Source organism: Lutra lutra, chromosome 3 (genome assembly GCF_902655055.1).
Source record: "Lutra lutra chromosome 3, mLutLut1.2, whole genome shotgun sequence".
NCBI lineage: Eukaryota > Metazoa > Chordata > Mammalia > Carnivora > Mustelidae > Lutra > Lutra lutra.
In genome coordinates, this window is record NC_062280.1 from 104516937 (window position 1) to 104538306 (window position 21370).

At 54.7% G+C, this 21370-nt stretch overlaps 1 protein-coding gene across 3 annotated transcripts in view; it reads left to right on the plus strand.

Moving 5' to 3' along the window:
* The first annotated feature begins 8198 nt into the window (after nucleotides 1-8198).
* STEAP3 (STEAP3 metalloreductase) overlaps nucleotides 8199-21370 on the plus strand; it is a 49070-nt gene continuing 35898 nt past the window's right edge. Inside the window, exon 1 of one of the 3 annotated variants that reach the window (XM_047722577.1) lies at nucleotides 8199-8414. In XM_047722577.1, the coding sequence (XP_047578533.1) occupies nucleotides 8321-8414 (94 nt within the window). In that variant the 5' untranslated portion in view covers nucleotides 8199-8320. Of the gene's footprint in view, nucleotides 8415-12980; nucleotides 13245-19349; nucleotides 19587-21370 lie in introns of those variants that run through there. The other 2 variants (XM_047722579.1, XM_047722578.1) reach the window with 2 other exon arrangements.

Below are 21370 nucleotides of genomic sequence, written 5' to 3' on the forward strand. Positions count from 1 at the left end.
TCCAGGCTGAGGCACAGGTCCCAGAGATCTGAGCCAGAGCCAAGAGAGGCCTTCTGGGGTGCTGAGTAGAATCCCAGGCAGGAGAGAGGGAACTGGATGTGGAGCAAGAAAGAGAAAAACGAAAGCAGAACAATGGTAGGAGGACTTCTCTCAGAAAGCCCTAGAGGGGGACACCTGGGTGGCTCAGTGGGTTGAGCCTCTGCCTTCGGCTCAGGTCATGATCCCAGGGTCTTGGGATCGAGCCCCACATCAGGCTCTCTGCTCAGCAGGAAGCCTGCTTCCTCCCTTTCTCTATCTGCCTGCTTCTCTGCCTACTTGTGATCTCTGTCTGTCAAAAATAAATAAATAAAATCTTAAAAAAAAAAAAAAAAGCCCTAGAGGGGCTTTGGTTGATCCAAGGTTTCTCAGCCCATGGATGTCTGTAACTGGACAATTCTTTGTTGAGGAGGGGCTGTTCTGTACACTGTGGCATCTCCGGCCTCTACCTGCTAGATGCTAGCTTCACCCTCCCTGTTATGACAACCAACATGTCTCCAGACATTGCCAAATATTCCCCGGTCCCGGGAGGGGAGCAGCAATATTGACCCAAATGAGAAGCACTGGGTTAATCAGAGATGATTCAAGAAACACACCAGCTTGAGGGCTATTCACTAGGGAGAATGGGTAAGCCTGTGGACTCTGGAGTGCCTTGGTTTCTTTAACTGTAAAATGGGGGTGTTGGTTATGGACCTAGCTCATGGGTTGGGCAGAGGCCTTGATGAGATCATTAATGGATGTCAGCGCACGTGATAGAGCCTGGTGCACGTCAGGGCCATGGAAGTGTGACCTCTCGTTATCTGTCTGTCAAGGAGAAAGGACCCTAAGGCAAAACAGGAGTGGGAGCTTCCTTTAAGGGGATCTTGGTTTCTCCTTACTGATTGCCCTGCCTAAAGAAAATATGTAGGAAGGAGCGCCTGAGTGGCTCAGTCCGTTAGGCATCCAACTCTTGTTTTCAGCTCAGGTTGTGATCAGGATGTTTAGGTCGGCCCCACGCCAGACTCCACCCTCAGTGGGAAGTCTGCTTAGGATTCTCTCTCCTTTTCCCTCTGCCCCTCATGCTATGTGTGCACTCACTCCCTCTCTCTCTCTCTCAAATAAATAAATGAATCTTCTTAAAAAAGAAAATATGTAGGCAGAGTTAGCAAACACGCAGCAAAGAACAATGGCAGGCTAGTCTGTGGGAGGCAGCAAGAGGCATACGGCCACTTCTGAAAGTCTGACTGGAGAGACGGCCACAAAGCCAGAGGGTAGGCCGCCTGAATGTTCTAGAACCAGATCTTCTTGGATGTTCAGGGGCTCATGTTTTCCTGGACAGTCCCTACAGCAGTCTGCCCCCAGCCATCACTGGGGCTTATTCAGCTCAGTCTGTGTGTCCTTAGGCCCCCGGAATAAACATAGCCTGCTCTCTTTTCTGAGCCTCTAAAAAACATGCCCCCCAAAAGTAGTTACAAAGCAGGTGTCCCAGACAAGTATACTCACTGAGGTCTGGGAACACCGTGCATAACTGACTTGTGGGCTGGAACAACTTCTAGCAGGATGTCCCACAGTGCAGTTTCTAGACAGATGCTCCTAGATTCCAAACCACCCTCCCCCCAAGCCCCCACCGCCAGTTTCAGGGACCCTTTTCTTTCCAGGTCTTCCTCCTAGCCTGACCAGAGGTCTGACTTCTCTCTCTTCCCTTCCAGGTTGCCTGAAATTCAAAATCCTTGGTATTTAAATGCAGAACAATTTATCTCCCATGAGTCTGGTCCCTCTGCCCCTGGGGGTGAGGTGAGCGATTAGAAGGGAGTTTGCCTTTTGTGGCCAGCTGGGTCCTTAAAGGCAGCATCCCAAAGGAGCCGATCTCTGTCTCTCTCTCTCTCTCTCTCTCTCTCTCTCTCAGAGAAGTTCTGCCTTCCTCCTAGCCCAGGAGGCTCAAATTATAGCCTGCTTTCAAAAATAATGTAATTCTTATCCTCATTAAAAAAAAAAAAAAATCCTCTTGTACCAGTAGGAAAGAGATGGAACTTCTAAGTGAAGAACTTTCAGAAGAGCAGGGCGAGCTGATCAGAAACTCACGGCTTATGGGTGTTTAACTGTGGTTTCGGCATTCCTGCATCCTGAAGGCCTGCATGCTGTGTGTGCACGGCAAAAGGGGTTGGAGAAGGCCTGGCAAAAAGAAGGCCCATGGAGAACCAAAAAAGCACGTATCATGGAGACCTATCCTCGACAGAAGCAGGTTTTATACCTGCAAAGCCTCCCGGAGTGCTCAGAGCAACAAGCGGAAGCCTCCAGCCCTCTTCTCTCCCACCACCCTCCTTCTCTGTCCTCCTCCTCCGCCCAGCTCCCCCTGCACTGCTGTGGCCCCCACTCGGCCTCCAGTGCCTCAGCCCTCCATGGCTCTGCCTCGAAGAAGCAGGGGTTTATAGACCAGGAAGCCAAGTTTAAGTTGGGGCCATCCCAGAATGCCCAAGCTGCAAAGGCCCGTGAACGTTTCCAGCTTTAACCTCAGTGCTTGGAGCAGAAAATGGGAGCAGGGAGATGGGGATGAAGAAGTCAAAGACACACAGCCTGTTATGGAAGCCGGGGTCCCTGCTTCCCTGGCAGAGTATCTCTCTGACCCTAGCCATGCCCTTGAGTACCTGCTTGAGGTGTGTGGCTGGGCCTGTCTTCCATCTGTTTCTCACAGGGGCTCCAGTTTGTGGATCCTGAGAAGCCACAAGCCACCAGCATAGCTGCCACCCTGCTCTGGCGGCCTCACATCCTGACCCCACACATGTGGCCGCCAGCCAGCATTAGCAAATTTCAGTGTATGGTGTTATTAGAGCAGTGGGTCAACGAGCTTTTTCTTTAATGCAGTGGAATAGAATTAAATTTAAAATATCAGATATTATCCCATGTTGTAAAGGCAAGTCCTGTCTCTGAACACTTTCATTTCAGTGATGGATCTATAATCCATACTTAAGTGGGTCTGTACTGGGTCAGGTTGTACAACCCTGTGAAAAAGCCGGGAAGCCATCGCCTTATACCCATGTGACAAATCAGCCACCCAATAAAAGCTTTCAAAAATGAATATTTGCCCACCGAAATAGACACCTTGAGCCAGGAAGAACTCTACGCAAGTGACCTCCCCATAGGGAGAAAGGGTAGAGGCCAGATTCCCACTCATGCCGCATAGCGCTTCGCCGGCCCTAAAGCACCGTCCGCCGCATTACTGGGTTCGATTCCCACCACTAGAGGATCAGTGATCTCGGCTGAGAAATGGGTAGATGGAGGACCTTCCCAGAAGATTGCTGATGACAAGGTCAGAGGCAATGAAAGTGGGAGAGCCCCACACCGGTGAGTGAGGGTTCAAGGACAGCAGGATGGCCCCTGAGCCAGAATGAGGCCCAGTGGTGGGCAGAAGGAACTCCAGGGTCTTCTGGGCCCTTGCCCAAGCATGCTCTCCTGCCCAGGCTCAAGTAGGAGCTCTGTGCAGGAGTGTTTAAGACCAGGCTTCTGCCTCAAGAAAGCGCCTCTGAGGGCTGACCGGGAAATGTGGTCCTGCCTTAGGAGTATGTCCCATGGTGGGATGCCCTCAAGGAGAGAGGGCAGAGCCTTGGAGCCTGGTCAAAGGTGGGGACACTCAAAACGCCCCTCAGGGTCACAGCCTCAAACACACTCGAGGAGGGAGGTGTGGGGCAGACTCCTTTGCCTTTTTCTTCTCCTCTTTTCCAAAAGGCCTTGCCCGCCTCCAGCCTACCCCTCAGGTCAACAGCTTGCACTTGAGCACCTGAGGAGATATTCTCTCCAAAGTACATTACCAAGGCCTGTGGTTAATCTTTCAGGAGATGCTTGCCTTGCTAATGGGCTGGGAAGCCAGCTGGGCCTCCACCCCTGCCTAAGTGCCCAGGCCTCCCCCACCCCCTGCCCTGCTTGGGCAGAAAGCCTGGTGCTGCCCTGCTGCCAGGCCCGTCACACCGCCACCGGCTCCCGTGTGTGCTTTGCCAAGGACTCGGGCCTCTGCCGTGGGCCTGGTATCGTATCTTACCCATAATTGTACCTGGTCCTTGCATGATAAGCCTGGCAAAGCAAAAAGTTGTGTCTTACTTCACCTGGAGAACCAGTCACATTCTGAAGTAAGTGCTGCTTGGGAAGACCTCCCAGGGCGCCAAGGCTGATGGGAAAAGGAAACTGGCCTTCTGGGCCTGGAGACTCTGCACCATCACCACAGCCATCAGGAGGCCGGACCCCAGCCAGCTCTGGCTCTTCCTTCTGTCACCACCAACACTGGCCTCAATGGGTCTTCACCACACTGTGCCTCGCCAGGCCCCAGGCCAGAGAGCAGGCTGGAGCGTGTGAGTCTCCAAGCCCATTGGCCTGTGACACACACTTCCCCCCACCAAAAAAAAGAAAGCACCCTGGCTTTTTAGGCTGAAATCATTATAGTCTAAGCTCCCACCACCATCTACCCAAAGTAGACCTGCCCAACGCCCACCACTGTTTGTTGTTGTTGCTGTTTAGTGTTTCCCAGAAGACCGCCTGTAAGGGCTCCTGCGCCAGGTCCTTCCCCCAGCGTCTGGTCTTGCTCCCACATGGCCCATGACCACATGAGGTGGCCATGCGCCCACCTGTGTAGGCATGGCTCTTGCCCCAGAAACCACTGCTGCCTCCGCTTGACAGGGGACAGAATCCCCAGTGGCCCTCAGTGCAACCAGGCCCAGTGTCTCCAGGCAAAATGTCCCACAAAGTTTGGCGTTCCCCCAAGTCCAGAGCTCTGGGCTCGCACAACTGGCGAGCTGACCTTGTCACTCCTTATGCCCTGCCTTATACCAGTGTGACTCCCTGGAATGGAAGGGCAGGCCAGGGGGCAGAGGGGAGAGGTGCATCTCAATCAACAGGAACGCTGAGCTTTCAGGCCTAGAGGGGACCTCCTTGCCCAAGGAAAGGCCCCCTCATTTTCCACCCAGGGGGAATGACTGGCTAATGGAATAGCCATTCTCTGCAGCCAAAAAGCCACCCAGGGTGCAGTCTGGCCTGGACCCTGGCTGACTCAAGAAAAGAGCAACAAGTACCCACCTTAAAGGCAGGCTTTCAGCCCTTCGTGAGAACCATTGTAGAAAACCTGCCAAGCACCAGGCGCTGGGTCCGAGAATGGAGGTGTGGCCCGGGGCTTACACGTTAAGCAGGTCTAGGCCCCATTACTGCAGAAGTCTGGAGGCTCCATGCAGCCCCATGCCCACACAAACACACACACACACAGGGGGGCACAGCATTGGAGCTGGCAGCCGTGGGGAAAGGGCATGGAGTCAGCCTCGGGCAGCCTTGGGCCAAATTCTGTTTCTCCTACCACCAGCTGTGCATTCTCCAAACCTCCCTGTCCTTTCCTAAGGAATGAGGACATTGACCCAAACCAGACCATCGGGCCTGGAATTCTCCTCTCCCGTGTTCCCTGAGTACCCTTGGCGTCTTCCTGCACGGTGGGGCATAGGCATGGGGGCAGGTGCCGCCGATCCACAGTCTCTGGTCTCCTGTCTAAGCCCTCTGAGAAGGGACTGTGTAGAGCGGAGGGAAAGTGGTGGGCCTCTCCCTGTGATATCCTCAGAGGCCTTAGGCAAAGTCAGAAATGACAGGGGCACCTCATCCCCCACCAGCTGCCATCCCAGGGCACCCAGCCTAAGGCCAGCTGCATTTGCATGTTGTTTGCATAAATTTGCATAAGCACTGTATATGTGTATCTTGTAGCCAATTAATTCATTCAGGCATCACTGCATTCCAGGAAAGGGCATCAGGAGAGATGCGGCCCTGTGGGCTTCAGTGTCAAAAGGGCACCAACAGCCCCTGCCCCATCCCACTCCCCTCCCACCACAGAAAACATCTACCCTAGGCCTGCACCTCCCCTCTCCCAGCACCTGCTGACCCTGAACCCTGACTGCCTTGGCAGCGACCATCAGAAATTAGTTTCCTGGGGAGACCAGATTCTTGACACCTCCAATCCTCTCCTACTCTTCAGGGGCCCTAATTTAACCAAAGGAGAATCCTAGCTGTGGAGGGACTTTTGGGATTTCTACCACAGGGATGGTCAACCTGATCCCACCTATAGAGAGATAAGAGGGCCCCCGCTCTAGATAAGGAAGGGCTGGGACACACACCCAGCCTTGACCTAGGTCCTCACCCCACAAAGGCATCTGCTGAGACTTCAGGCTCCTCTGGGCGTTTGCAACCCACTGCATTTTACCTCTGGGGGAATGGAGGTCTGAGGAGGAGGAGGGTCTTGGCCAAGGTCATGGTGGCTGGAGAAAAACTGGAACCAGAATCCAGGGGAGCTGACATCCTCATGCACCCAGCAAAAGTGGAGAATATGCCCGGGAGGCTATAGGCGTTACAGAACAGTTTCCAGAATCAGAGCAGCCAGATGGGCCTGGAGCAGCTGTGGGGAGACAGGGGTCCCTCCCATCCTTCCTTCTACCCTGGGGGAATGAAGGTTTCTGGAACTTCAGGAAAGACTGTGACCCTGAATGGGAGAGTGGAGGGAAGACTGGGCCTTGCTGCCACCAAATCAGGCCCTCCACCCTCAGGCCAGCTGAAGGGACGGAGTGCACCCAGGGTCCTACGACTCTCTTTCCACCCTGCTTCTAGATGAGGGCCAAGGTAGGACCTGCAGTCTACAGTCCCACCCTTGGCCTAGGCCCAGGGGATTGACTCTGGCAGAGGACAAGGAGCCAAGGGAATCTAGGTGAGGGGAGACAGGGACTTAACATGAGTACCCTCTGTACTTAGCTTACTGCTCCCGCTTCATCACCCCCATTTCACAAATATGTTGAGCTGGCAGCAGTGGGAGGCTCAGCAAGGGGAGATTTGATGGTAAGCTCCAAGGCAGAGCATGGCCAAGTCTCCTGATTCCCAGACTAGGGTGTCACGGCACCCACTGACCTCTGGGACAGGGGACGAAGGAGGGGTAGGCATTCATCACCTACTGGTTCCAGTCCATGAGGTCAGAGGAGACAGGGTTCCCTGAGCACTTTTCAGAGGAGGAGAGTATTTAGATCAGGACACAGGACGAAGGAAGAAGACTTTTCCAAAAGGGAAGATAGGCCTGCCAAGAAGCATATTTCTTATGGAACTGGGCTTTTCAGTGGTCTGTCTTCCTTTCCCTGAACACACTTTCTTCTCCTCTCAGATTGGCTGGCAGCATTTTAATGGACACCCACTAAGGGCCAGGCACTCATCTGGAAATTTCTCACTTCATTCTCACATCACCTGAGGCAGCATATTCTCTCAGATTACCGCTGAGGAGATCAAGGTTCTGTGGGGAGACCCCATCTGAACCCAGGTCAGTGTGTTTCTTTATCCTCCAAATGCCTCCAGAGACCAAGTCAGGCCGTCTCCTCATCCCAGGAGACCCCGTGGCCGGCTGACTGTGGCTCCTGGCCTTTGTCGTAGAACTGAGATCCCAGCAAACATTTGAAGGTGGCTCTGAGGATGACGACATACTCGTGTGCGTATCAGTGAAACCGGCACTAGGCCAGAGAGAAGTAGGCTCTTGGCGGCCTCCCTGGCGTTCCACAGACCTGCCCAGGCTCTGCAAACCTCAGGGGGACATAGCCCCGTGTAGCTGCCACCCCTGTGGAGGCTGGGGATAGCTGATGGAACCTCACCAAGGCGTGGCAGGCACTGTGAGGAGTGTTGGGGACAGAATCCCACGCTGTGGCTCATGCCCCCTCTGTCACACCACATGTACTGCCCCTGTTCCGCTCCCAGCACCATGCTGGCCCCAGTCCTGGGCACTAATGGGGGTCACCAAAGGGGTGCTAGCCACTGCCCACAGGAGCCTTCCACCTAGCAAGGCAAAGGTAGTAGAAAGATCCAGGAGTCGGGCTGCTGTCATTTCCTCAGTGCATGAGGCCAAGCAGGTCCCCTCCCCCATCTAAAGAATGGAGCAGATCCCAGTCACCTGGCAGGGGCCAGTGAGGCTTATGGGGGGTGATTTAAACGTGGCCCAGCGCCGGCCTCAAGGTGGGACCTCAACCAATGTCCTTTGCCTTCCCTCACCTTTCCTGGAGAACCAAGACTCATGAAACAGAAGGGAGCAGGTTGAAACACAGTGGGAGGGGAGAGGTGCAGAGGGCTTATCTCTGCTGCTGACCGCAGTGTGTTTGTAGATGAGCCTGAGGTCAGTGACCCCCACCTCTGCCTTGCAGAGCTGTGACTCTCCCAGTCTGAGTCTGTGAGTTGCCTCGGCGGAGTCTATCCTCCGCCTACCTACCCTGCACCAAGTGAACCGAGCGTGTACCACCCAGTGGAAGGAGCAGCACGTGGAGAGATGGCGGCAGAGGCCTCGGGGGCACAGGATCCCTCCATCCCAGGCTGTGGAGAGTCCCCTGGCATGAAGGACAGGACCTTGAACCCGCCATCAGGTGAGACAGACATGGAGATGGACCAAGCGGAAATGGGGGAGGGTGGGGGGCATGGTGTGAGCACCTTATCATGATTTCCCCCCTCCATGTGACCTGGTGGGATTTGCTTTCCTTGGTGATGCCTGGCTACAGGGAAGGGCATATCCTTCTCCCCAGCCCTCCGTCCCCTTCTCAAAATTACAGCAGAGAACGTGCTGTGACCTTGCTCTTGCCGGGAAAGGGTGATGGCTGCTGAGGGGGAGAAAGGACTAGCCATTGCAGCACCCAGGTGCTTCCTATTTAGTTTGCTTACACAACTGGCTTTTTCCAAAAGCAGCTGAAGATAGCTTATTGTAAACTTGACACCAAAAAAGTCACAGACTATGGGAGAATAAAGCAGAACTTAAGTATATTCAATGAGGATCATATAGTCAATGACTGTGGGTCTGAGTATCCTAGCCACCACGGTAAAACAAGAACTAAGATCAGTTATTGGAAAGGAGTAAACGTACTCATCTAACATTTTTCTTCTTGAAGCTTTATATAATAGGCATTGAGTGTTGTGAAGGGCAGAATCATTTAGTCCCTATTTACAAAAATTCAGAAGCAGATTAAGTCAGGCTGTTTGGCTCGTAAGAACCCCTGGGAAAGCAAAGCGCAGTATTAAAATGCCACCCACCAAGGCGGAGTGTAGCCTGGACTAGGCTTCTGATCCTCAGCTTTGGCCCAGGAGTTCAAGGACTTGCTGCTTTCCTGGGCACCCTAGACCAGGGCGTTCTCAAACTTGACGGTGCCCATAATCTCTGGTTAAAATGCACATCTGATTCAGGATGTCGGGGGCCGGGCTGGGATTCTATTAATTTTAAACCCTCTCTGAGGCCATCACACGCACCACCTTTGGAGCAAGGGGCTGAAACCCAGATTTCTCCAGCTGTGTGCCTTTTGCAAACTCCCCCAACTTAAAGGCGAAGTATGCTCCCATAGACCCACAAGGAGGACCCGCTTCTGGGCTCATTGAATGTTCCCTGGAGTTACTGGGGCAGCTTCCTACATTCTTATTGGCCACTGGTGGTCTGGTCACAAGCCAAGACACTTGACGTTACACAGCGAGTTAAGTGTCTACTATGTGCTAGTGAGCTCCCTTAGAGGAATGGTTGCTCCCACCTACCCCATCCCCCGCCCGTTATTCACACTCCCCATTTAGCGCTTGCCTTTAGAATCTCCAATGCTCCTGTCCTGGCCACAGTTAAATCTCCTGGGGATACACAGATCATTACACTGAGCTCAGAGCGCTTTTCCTCTCGGGAGGGCTCACGTTTCAACAGAGGACTGGAAGAAGGGCAGCCTTAGGCCAGAGCATTTAAGCTCTGGGGTACTGCGCTGGGGCTCCCAGGGCTCTGGAAAGCACCTTTACCATGCCATACCAATATTGGTTCGAAATAAGGTGCCAAGTAGAGACCGTTTGTGAACTTCAATCCCAGGCCCCAATCACACTTCTGCCAGCTTGCTTCCCCATTCGTGCCTCTTCCTCACAGACCATTCCTACCTTTGGCTGCTGCTTCAGCTCTGGGGGGCTCCCACACAGTTTTACCTATTGGGTCACCACTGTGGCAGAGAAATTCGTTCATTTGTCCAGATCACCGTCAGGATCGAGCACCAGAATTGCAGCCTCATTTCCTCCCTCATGAGAGAGGGAGCAGCTCCCTGTGCCCAGAGGCTTGGAGTACCCTCTAGATCCAGGAGGGCCTGGCCCCCAGCCATCAGAGTACTGAGCACATGGCTTCTCGTGGCCATCTCTTCACAGTCAATTAGGGTGTTTATTTTGTGAAATGGATGTGCTCTGTCCTAGCCTATAAATTTTGGATCAATCCAAGAAGCTGAGAGGGCACAACATTTTTCTCTCTGGCCCAAGAAGGCGGTGAGCCTCTAGATTCTCTTCTTGGATGCTCTTGTCTTCTGAGCCAGAGGGCAAGCCTCGTCTTCAGAGAAAAGGGCCATCTCAGGAGGCTGACACTAGGGGCTTCATAAAGAGAATAGTGGGCAACTCGAGGCCCAGACATGCTTCTGTGCACATACCGGACACTTTCTATGTTCCAGTAACACGCTGGCTCTGGGGTGGCCAAGAACCATGGGGGAAGTTCCCCAGAGATGCTGAGGGAGGTGAAGAAGGGTAAGAATGGGAGGTACATTCACTCAGCTATGTGCCAGGCACCACACTGAGCACTGAGAATACAGACGTCAATGAGGCAGAACTAGCTCCCTGCCCCGGGGAGCTCACATTTCTGTGGGAGCAGACAGTTAAGACACAACAAACAGGAAAAGTATGTTTCACGGCATGTTAGAAGAGAAAGCTTTCAAAAAGCAGAACAGAAATAGGACATGGTACCTGGATGGAGGATGGGGGAGGATGGGGGAGGATGGGGCGGGTCTCATGGAGATGACGCTATTTCTGCAAGGACCTGAAGGAGGTCCTTCACACCTGAAGGAGTGCCACCGGGACAGCCAGGGGCTGGGCAGAGGTAACAGCAAGGGTTGTGGCCTGTCTGAGGACCCTGCCTGATCTGTTTGAGGGGAGGAGAGGAGGCCACCAGGAGAGGATGGGGTGTGGGTGGAGCAGAGAAGTAACACGAGCTGCCAAATGTCTGGAAAGAATGGCTCTGACTGCTCTGCCCTTGGCCTGATCAGACACGAGGCTGGCACAGAGGAGGGGCTCAGCCAGTGTCAACGCGTTGTCCTCCCCCCTAGGTCAGGAGAGAGCTCCTCTGCTTCCAAGAGCTTGGCCCTCAAAGGATTCAGGAAACATTTCCTGATCCCGCACCCACATCAGACCCCTTGACAGACAAGCTGCCCCCAATCCTGGTGGAGGATACAGACCTGCAAAGCACCAAGATCAATGGAGTAGGTGGTGCTCTCTCCACTTAAGCTCTTGGCCTACAGCAGGGCGTTCACCGACCTCCCTCCCTGTCTCCTTCAGGCCCCTGATGTTCTCTTGTAGAAGTTCATGTTCCCCTTCGGAAGTTCCTCCCTCTACAGTCCTGTGTCAGGCCAGCCTTCATCTCTCTTTCTCTCCAACTCATGGGAAGCCCCACGAAGAGGCCCACCAGGTCTCTTTGGAAGGATGCTGGATGGATCCAAGGGTCCTTCCAAGAAGGCTGGAACACCTCTGAGTGCCTCCATTTCTCAAGCTCAATCTCCTTGTGCTGCTCGCTAGCACTGCAGGAAGGATGCTCAGAGATTGCCATCAGCCAGAGATACTTAAAAGCACCAGTGCGGGGAGGGTGCACCAAAGGGGATTAGGAACGGGCTCCTGTCTTCTTAAAGTTTACAACCCACTGCGGCAGCAACCCACCATCCAAGGGCAGGGGTGAGGCATTGGGCTCCCGGGTCCCCGATACATGGGACATGGTGTGGTATGGCAGGGTTCCCTGAGTGGTGAGCTCCGAGAGGGTGTGGCCCTGGGGCAGGATGGAGCAAAAGGAGGCAGGAGGGAATCTGGGCCTTGCAGAGAGCTGCGGGTGGAGAGTATTCTAGGCGGGAGGTGAGCAAGCAAAGGTATTCATGGGTGGATCTCAGGGAGGGCAGAGGTGGGAGTGGGGAGAAGAGACCCTTCCCAGCAGCATTCCCCACCACTGTGGGGGAAGGTCAGAACTCTGCCTCTTCGCCCTCTGTTAGGCTCTGTGGGGTCCATTTGTAGGGCCCAGTCCCCAGAGTCTGGCCTCCGGACTCAGATAACCCTCCCTAGGGCTTATCTCTCCTGCCCTGCTGGGCTCCTGGGAATAATCTAAAGGTGCTGATGGAATATGCCCCCCAGGCATTTTCTAGACGGAGTCCCAAGGGTCTGCCCCAGTCAGTCTCCCAGAAGATGAGGGACCTTAATGCCAACTGTACCCCTCCTAACCAGAGCCCCTACCTCATCCCCTGTAAAGGGAAGGGAATAAGTCAGCAGCGCCCAGTCGTGAGGTGAGGTTGGAGGTGAGAAGAGGCTTCAGAAGGGCGCACACACCTCTAGAAAGACACCCCAAACATCTGTGCTGTGCTGTGATGCCACCCACAGGGGGCAAGGGAGGGCAGCAGGCGTGTTGGGGCCACCTTTTTTTCAGGGGCAGGGGAGTGCGGGGGGCCTAGGAGATCTAGACAGGAAAGCAAACCCCGTGGTCCCCAGCAGCTCCTCCTAAGCGCCCTCCGCCAGTTCCCAGGTCTTGAAACCCGGGGACAGTGGGCCAGGATTAAAGGTCTACCCCATGTGTGGACAAGGGAGGGAAAAGTGCCAGGACCACAGTGCCTTGGATGCTGCCTTGTTGAGAAGGGGTCTCTGTGGCCTGCTGCTTCTGTGGCAGAAAAGAAGGAAGCAGTTTCCAGTCTGACACCTCGGCCTCTTGCCATCTGTGCAAACCTGACCAACCAGTTACCCTCGATTATAAAATGGCAGTGGATTTGAGGTGTCCCCCAGATTAAGGAAGTCACCCTGGCCTCCACGCCCTCATTGTCCTGGATAAGTGGCAGCCCGGAGTCCTGCACACTTTTGCCCCGGCAGGGAGGAGGGGACGCAGATCAGGAAGTGGGCGGGCTGGCTCTGAACGTCGGGCGGGGGGCGGAAGGTCGGCGGTGGCTGCCGCCGCCTGGGCTGAAGGGCCAGGCTGGGATGGGGGACCCTGCAGCTCCCCGATTGCGGCCTTGGGGGACGTGGCCTAGGCGGATAAGCAGCGGCGGGTTGGCGGGCGGCCACCTCCCCCACAGGTCAGTCCCCGCGGGCGGGCGGGGCGCGGGGAGAGGAGGAGCCTCGGGGCCGGGCCACCGCCTCCAACGCGGACCTTCAGCCGCCGCCGCGGCTCTGAGCGGCGGGCCGGACTGGTGAGTGACCCCACCGCCGCGTCGCAGCCGGGCTGTGGGCTGTGCCCCGCCCGGGACCCCCGCCCCGGAGGCTCCCCGCTGCGCCCCCCGCCACCGCCGCTCGGGGGCCCGGCGCCGCCACGCGTCTGCAGGCGACCGGGGCCGTGGGGACCGAACCACCACGTGCGCCCGGCGGCAGAGAACCCGGATCCCCGGCCCCGCACTTTGCCCGCATGCCTTCCCCCGGGGACGCCGGCCGCGTGCGCGGGGTCGGGGACAGGGCCAGGGGCGCTCCGCGGGGGGCGGGACTAGGGAGAGCAGGAGTCCAGACCCAGGCTGTAGCTTTGCGGACCCGCCGAGGGCACGGGTCCCGGGTCCCCGTGGCTCCGGCCCGCCAGTATCCGGGGAGGGCGGGGAGCGGGGGCGGGACCTTACCGTCAGCCTTCCCATCCGCTTCACAGCCCCAAGCAGAGCCGGCGACAAGGGCGGGGGCGCCCGACCTTGAACTGGAAGAGGCCAGGCTGACCATTGCCCGCTCTTGCCCAGCAAACTTAACCCTCCTGTCCCTTTTCCCGAAATTTGGAGGCAAGGGTGTGGTTGTAACTTTTGGGCACTCTGGGTAGATAAAGGGGAAGGTACTGAGCTAATGTCGTTTTGGGGGCCAGGAGGCCAAAACCCGGGAGAAAATGCGGGCAGGTCGTGCTGGAGCCCTGGCGGAGGGCACAAAAAGGCCTTCCAGGTGTCCAGGGAGGCTTCGGAAACAGGCTCCAGAAGCGGGGTTCTGGAAATAGCCCCAGGGAAGTATTTCTGTCCATCAGGGTGCAGTGATGATATAATTAATAGCAGACATTTAGTGTGCGTTTATCTGTGCCAGACAGCTTGCTTTGCACACACTGTCCCAGTTAATCCTCAGGGCAGGAAGGCAGCGCCATCATCTTGTTCCACATGGGGAAACTGAGCCTCAGAGAGCATGGGTATTTGGCAAAAACACAAAGGTAGTAAGTTGCCAAAATAGGGATTTGCACCCGGGTTTATCTGACTGGCGAATCCAGGGCAGCCTGCCGGTGGGACAAACAGGACATGTTCTCAGAGGTGTCAGCGCAGAGAAGGCGGTGCTGGGGTCCAGGATAGCCACAAGCCCAAAGGGTCTCACGTGGATGTGTCCCTTCAATCACCTGCATGGTTTGTTAAAAACACAGATGCCTAGATCCTCCCCACGTCTGACTGAATCTGAGTCTGCATGAAACCCCTACACCCAGCCAGGAGCACCTGGAGGACTGTCTTCCTCATTTCCGAGCCTGTCTGAGCGCTCCCTCCTGGCCTACAGAGATGCGGGGGAGGGGTGATGGGAGTGCAGCTTGGAGCAGGTGTTTGATCATCAACTGATGGATAAATGGCCTTAGTGGAGCAGGGGGTATCCCTGGGGTACAGAAGGGAAGGAGACCTTGAATGATGGGCCAGTTGGCCTCAGCCAGGCAACCTAGGAGGATGGCCTGGAGTCAGCATGGGGTTACGCTGGCCTCTGAGTCTGCAGGGAGCTCAGTCCAGGCCACCTGTTTCCTAGAGGGTTGGACAGCCAGTCCCAACGGGGACTGCTGCCTTCCTAGGACCTGTGGGTACTCTAGGACAAACAGGTGAATTGTCCTCCCATTCATGTTTCCTGTCCTTGCCCTGTGGCCCTTCCCTCCTTGCACTTATGGAGTACTGGGCAGGGCTCCAAAATAGTTAAAAAGTGAGAGTTAATGACTGTAGTGCAAAGCTGCACACCTGAGCCAAGGAGCTGGCAGATCGTAGCTGAGAGCCTCTGGCTTCACAGTCCCATGGAACGAGTCGGAACCCCAGCTCTTTCCCATGTGACTTTGACCAAGTCCTCACAACTCCCTGCACTCCCTCCATCTGTAAAACCTTGCTAAGGACGCTGGGCCTGATAGATCTGTAAGACAGTGACGATAATGCCTGCCTGGGGGATTAGCTGTGTCAAGTGCTGAGTTTTAGGAGTGCAATAAATTAAATATCAGAGCCCACCCTCTTCCCCCAGGGATTTGAGCTTTTATCAGCTGGGGACCTTCTAGGCTCATTGCTCTTCTAGTCCCAGCCCCCTCAGTTCCCTAGAGAAGGTGGTTAAGGCCCAGAGAGTGGCTGCTTCTCTGTTGCAAAGCTGGCCACGGGCCCACGCCTCAAGGCTCCCTGCTTGTTGTCCTGGCCAGAGTCTTCCAGACTGGGAGAAAAGACTGTGCTCCTGCTTTATTCCCTGGCCAGTCGGCAAAAAGAATATCTTGGTGGCCAGGGTGATTTTCAGGCACACTGGGAAGCAGTTGATTCAGTGATGTCCAGGCTCCCTGGGGCTGGATCTCCCCCACTTCCTGCCCTCCCCACCCGTGTAGTGGCCAGGACTTGCTTGGCGGGTCGGTCCCGGCTGCGTCAGATGGGCACTCCATGAAATTGCTTCCTAGCCCCTGGACCCAGATTGGGCCTCTTGCTTTAAAACAAAGAAGCTTGCCTTTTTAAACAGTTATTAAAACCTAAGGTCAAGCAGCCTCTTTTCATCCCTCCTGGGGGTTAGTGGGACGTGTGCCTCTTTTTCCCACTCATATTCTATCTTTGCCAGCGCAGCCCCAATCCAGGAGGCTATGGGGGTTACGGAACTTGGAGGTGAGAGAGAAGAGGTGGGGAAGGGCCACTCTAGAGGTGGTTTTTGAACATTCAGCTACAGAATTCTCCCTTCCTCCTGCTGCCCTCTGCAGCTAGGCCCGCCAGCCATCCAGGCTCCCCAGACGTCTGCACATCCACCCTTCACATCCTTGGCATGCCACGGGCACGCCTTGGAGCACACCTGAAATGACAGTCATCATCCCTGAACACTCAGTACCCCACATGCCAGGCTCTGGGCCGAGCGCGTTATAACTGTGAGTTCATTTGAACCTTCACCGCTCTTGGGAATTAGGTAATATTTTTCTCCCAATGGCATAACCGTCCCAAGGAAACACTAGGCTTCAATCCATTCTTCCCCCAAACTTGAGGCTCCTAATCACTACCTATACACGCTTGTCCAAATTCTGCCTCATTTATTCATTCAACAAACATTTCCCAGAACCAACTGGGTGCCAGGTACTCGAGAGGGAACCGGCTAGGGGTGAACGAGCTGCCGGGCAGGATCGGGGACTGCTCAATCATGCAGTATCACAAAGGCCTTCATGGTCACTTCATCCCAGGGCAGAAGGCTTCCCTCCCCCTCACACGTGGAACATGGTCACTGGACAGTTAGTTGCACAGCTGTTCCTGATCAGCCTGTCCTCCTCAGTCACCACAGTCACCTGGCAGATCATGGGACAGGTGGGCGCCAACTGTCCTTCGATCAGGCAGTGACTTCTTCCACCTCTCTCTCCCGCTTCCTGGGAGCCAGGTGGGATGTAAGCAATCACGTTCTTAAGCCTTCCAGAGCTATCCCAATAGGAGATTAAACTGTAGAAGATAGAGCCCCGAGATGTAGAAACTCAATCACAGGGAAATGTAAAGGCATTTGGGGACTGGGGAATGGGGCGGTCTCCGTTCGGGGTGGGGGGTGGGGGGAACAGCAGGTCTCCCAAAGCCGGGGTGTGGGGGTCTCTGCTGGATGAGCCTTGACTGCCACGTGTGTTAGTGGTATGGCCATCAGGGTGTCGGGAGGGTGGGCTCGGGACGTCCCAGCATGCCTGGCAGTCGGGGCGAGGGTCTCTCTGAAGGTCAGTCATTCCGGGCTCATAGTGGGTATGACATGGGCCCTCTGGGTAGAGTCTGTGCCCAGACAGGGTGACATGCGGCATCACTTAGGGTGGCATTTTGGAATGGGAGGGGCCTGTGCTGGGGAGCCAGTCACCACTGTCCAATGAATCAGCCCCAACCAGAGGCGGGACTAGGGCTCCGGTGGTTGGTCTATGCAGATGGCTTCCGGCTGGCCAGAAGTACCGGAACTGGAACGGAAGGAAAAGAGCCTGTGCTGGGCGGGGCAGCCAAGGATTGTGCTGGGGTTGGGGACTTTTGTCCAGAAAAGCTCTGCCCTCTGGGTGTTCCTGGACTGGAGAGCTGATAGTGACCTGTTGTGTGCTGCCTGTTGGGCCTGTCTGTCCTCCTGTAAACTTTGCTCCAGTTCTTCAGTGTTCTGATCTGCCAGGGCTGTGTGTGGCAAATGTAGAGCGGGAGCTCAGGGCACAGCTCCTCAGCTGTGCCCTGAGCTCATTGACAACCCCAGGACATGGGGGAATCACAGCCAGCCTGGACCTCTCAGAACCATGGGCATGTCCCTGTCCACTCACACCTGGAGCGTTTGCTTTCATAAGAAATGATGAGGTCCTGGGATGCCTGGGTGGCTCAGTCAGTTAAGCGCCTGCCTCAGGCTCAGGTCATGATCCCAGAGTCCTGGGATTGAGCCCTGCATCAGGGTACTTACTCAGTGGGGAATCTGCTTCTCCCTCTCCCTCGGCTTGCAGCTCCCCCTGCTTGTGTTTGCTCTCTCTCTCTCTGATAAATGAATAAATAAAATCTTGAAAGGGAGGGAGGGAGGAAGGAAGGATGGATGAATGGATGGATGAGGTCCTGACAGTACAGCTTCTCCAAGGGGATGAGAGACCACCTAGAAGTTTGAGGAGACAAGAGAATGCGGAGCTCACCCCAGCTACTGAATCGGGGGTGCTGGGGCTGCCCCAAACCTGCAGTCTAAGAACCCCCCTGGAGCCCACAGGCACCTATGCACTCCCAGTGAGCAGAATACCATGAGCAGGGGTGGGGATACCCAGGGTTACAGGGCACCAGGTCCCTGCCCTTGGGGAGCCTACAGTCTCACTGGGAAGCTGAGTGACCATCCAGAGTCCCAGGAGGCAGCAGAGGGAGAAGATTCTGGGGTAGCAGTCAGTGAGTAGCCCACAGCAAAGCACAGGAAAGGTGTAAACCAAAATGTGGTTTGGGGGCTTTCACGTTCACTGTTTAACTGAATGATCAGAACAGAGAGGGAAAGGCACCTGGGCAGGGTCACACTTCAATCTGTTTGCCCTGATCTATGCTGGACACAGGGGATTCAAGAACACCCCTGCCCATGGGAGGTCTCTCTCTGGCCTAAGAGACAGGACACAGACACAGCAGTTAGACGATCGTGCAGCCCCTGTTCTGCCACTTGTAATAACAGAGTGACCTGCCCAGAGCCGGGTGGTATATGTATTCTGGTTCTCAAAATGAGCAGGGTTACTCAAAACCTCCATTTTCCAAGATCACCAGTTTTCAAACAAGTGGAAAGCTGTAGAATATACTTGTCCTAAGACTGGACATGGTATAATTAACTTCGATGATTAAAAAAAGACTCTAAGCCTCTGCCCGCCCTCTGGTCTGCCAGCGTGGCCTCTGGGGTCGCCAGAAAAGCCATCAGCAGGAGGCCTGCTCACGCCCATCCTGGCTTCGCCCTTGTGGCGGTGCGGTCTTTTGCCTGTGGGTCCTTCTTCTGTCTGTCCTTCTCCCCACTGTGGGCACTGACTAGCAAGGATGACCATGGAAGCTTTGTCGGCACAGAAACTCTGAGAAAATGATCACGAAGCCAATGCCAGCCACGGTGATTGCGATAAATTACCCCCACGGCAATTGACAAATTGCCGCTTTCTGCAGCCATTATGTTTGGCTTTGTAACCCGAAGAGTAAACGCACCTCCCTCCCTCTCTCTGTCTCTCTCTCTCTCACACACACACACACACACACACACACACACACGGGGAGTAAACGCACCTCTCTCTCTCTCTCTGTCTCTGTGGGGAGTAAATGCACCTCCCCCCCCCCACACACACATGCACACACGGGGAGTAAACGCACCTCCCTCCCTCCCTCCCTCCGTGTCTCTCTCTCTCTTTCTCTCTCTCTCTCACACACACACACACACACACACACACACACACACACACGGGGAGGCAGCCTCCACCTGGCCTAGATGACATTTATTCACTATGGGCATCCTGGGTTTTGCTGGCTGTCCTGCCTCAGTTCCTGTGGCCAAGACACTGGAGTCTGAGCCACTCATTATCCCCAGTGAGGTTTCCTCCCCAAACAGGAAGTATCAAGAACGGCTCTCTTGCTGTGCACTCTGTAACCGGGCATCAGTCACTGCTCCCAGTCCAGGAGCCGGTCCCCGAGGCCAGGAGCTGGAGTGTAAGCTGAGGGGGCAGTAGCCCAGCGGGTCCCTCACCTCTGAGGGTCAGCTTGAGCCCTGACTTCAAAGACAGAGTCAGGCTGCCCATACATCAGAGGGAGCCCTAAGCAAGAGGCAGTGGCCTGGATCACAGCGGGGTTGCCGGGGGACTCAGGCTTCAGACGCTGGCATTGGCCACATGTCACAGCAGCCTGCTGTCGGTAAGTCTGGGCAGGGCACAGGTCCACAGTGGCATGGGATGACGTGTGGGCCTCTCCCCCCAACGCCGCCAACCCCTGGCCTGCTTCCTTGTGCCTCAGCGTCTCAGGGAGTCTGAAGAATTAGGGCTTCGTGGTCTTGGTGCAGGCACCCCTGATTTGGAACTGGCCGCAAAGAGCACAGCGTCATGGAGTTCGTGCCACAGTAAAGCAGGAAATAGGATCATCCGTACATGAAGTCGGGAACCTTCTTGCAAAGTAAAGGGTTTGAGGATTTATCACACATGGTGCCTTTGGCTAGTAAGAGCGATGGCTTTGTGGGTTCTGGTGTATTTAAAAAAAAAAAAAGATGTTTACAGTGCAGGTCTGTGAAAGGCTGGCCCATTGGGAACCGTAAATTTTACTTACTGGTAACCATTTCTGGGTTGGTTTAGCACAGACCTGCTGCTGTAAGTAATCGAACCGGATTTTTCTAGAATGATTAAGAAATCTAGATGTTTGTAAAGAGCCCTATAAATTATTCATTCATGTCTATTTTGCAAAGCATTGTGGTGATAGACCTCTTTTTTTTTGTCACACTAAACTCGCTGGTATGTGTACTTGTGTGTGGATCAGTGTGTGTGTGTGTGTGTTTGCATGTGTGCCCGAGCTTTTTCTGTTCTCTTTTGTAGGAATTGTCAGCCTTTCTTTTAGAAATAATAATGATTTTTTTATGATGTCTAAATAATGATTCCAGGCAGTATTACAAGAAATATAACAGTAAAATGTTTGTAAGAGTCCATCAGAAAGGAAAAATGGCCACAGAGAACATAGAAATGGACCAATTAAGATGTGTGTGGCTGTAACCCAGCTTTTAAACCCTGATTTGAGACTGGCATCCTTTATCCTGTCCCCCCACCCATCGACCCTCAGGTCAGCCCTGAAGGATGGGAGGGTGGGGTGCTTGGAGTCAGGTGGAGCCTTGCTCTTGCCTCCTGAACCTCCAGCTGGAGAGAGGGAGGGCCTGGGACCTGAGCTGCTGTGGTTTAGAAGCTAGGAAAGAGGGTGGCCCCGGGTTTGCAGAAATAGCTGAGAATGAGAGGTTGGAAAGTCTGAGTTTGGGCAGCTCAGCAGGGCAGAGGAAAGCCTCGAGGAGGGGAGCAGACCACCCCAGAGCCCCATGTAACCAGGTGACCAGCTATTAGTCATTCCCACAGCAACGAGTTGCCTGGCCTCACTACCTTCGAGGCAGCCTGAATCCTGGAACCGGCTGGGACTAGGGCCAGAGCCAACTCTGGGACCTTACGGAAGTCCTAACTGGACCTCAGTTTTCTCATCTGTAAAATGGAAGTAACGGCCATTTAACAGTATGGAAAATGGAATACAGTATGGAATATGTAAAATGGAAGTAACGGCCATTCCACAGGCCACACCCCGAGAGTGCAAGTCCAGGGTCAGATCTCCATGGTGTGAGTCTGGCCACGTCTCCCCGTGACTGCTGTTCCATGATTGCAGGTGTGCTACGTGTCAGGCCCAGGCTAGATGCTGGGATGGGACCGCCCAGCATGGACCTTACTGCCCCGGGGAGGCCCAGAATTTCTACATGATGTGGCTTTAGGGGCTGTCACATGGAGGGAAGGGGAACTAGGGGACTTCCCTTAAGCTGCTTCTCTTTGCATGGTAAGTAGCCTGCTTTTTACTTGGATTGTTTATTTCAGATTCATATAACAGGAAAGGTCTTACAGAAACTGTTATTCTTTTTACCTGCATGGGAAATGTGAATTATTTCTCTCAAAGGGAATTAGTTT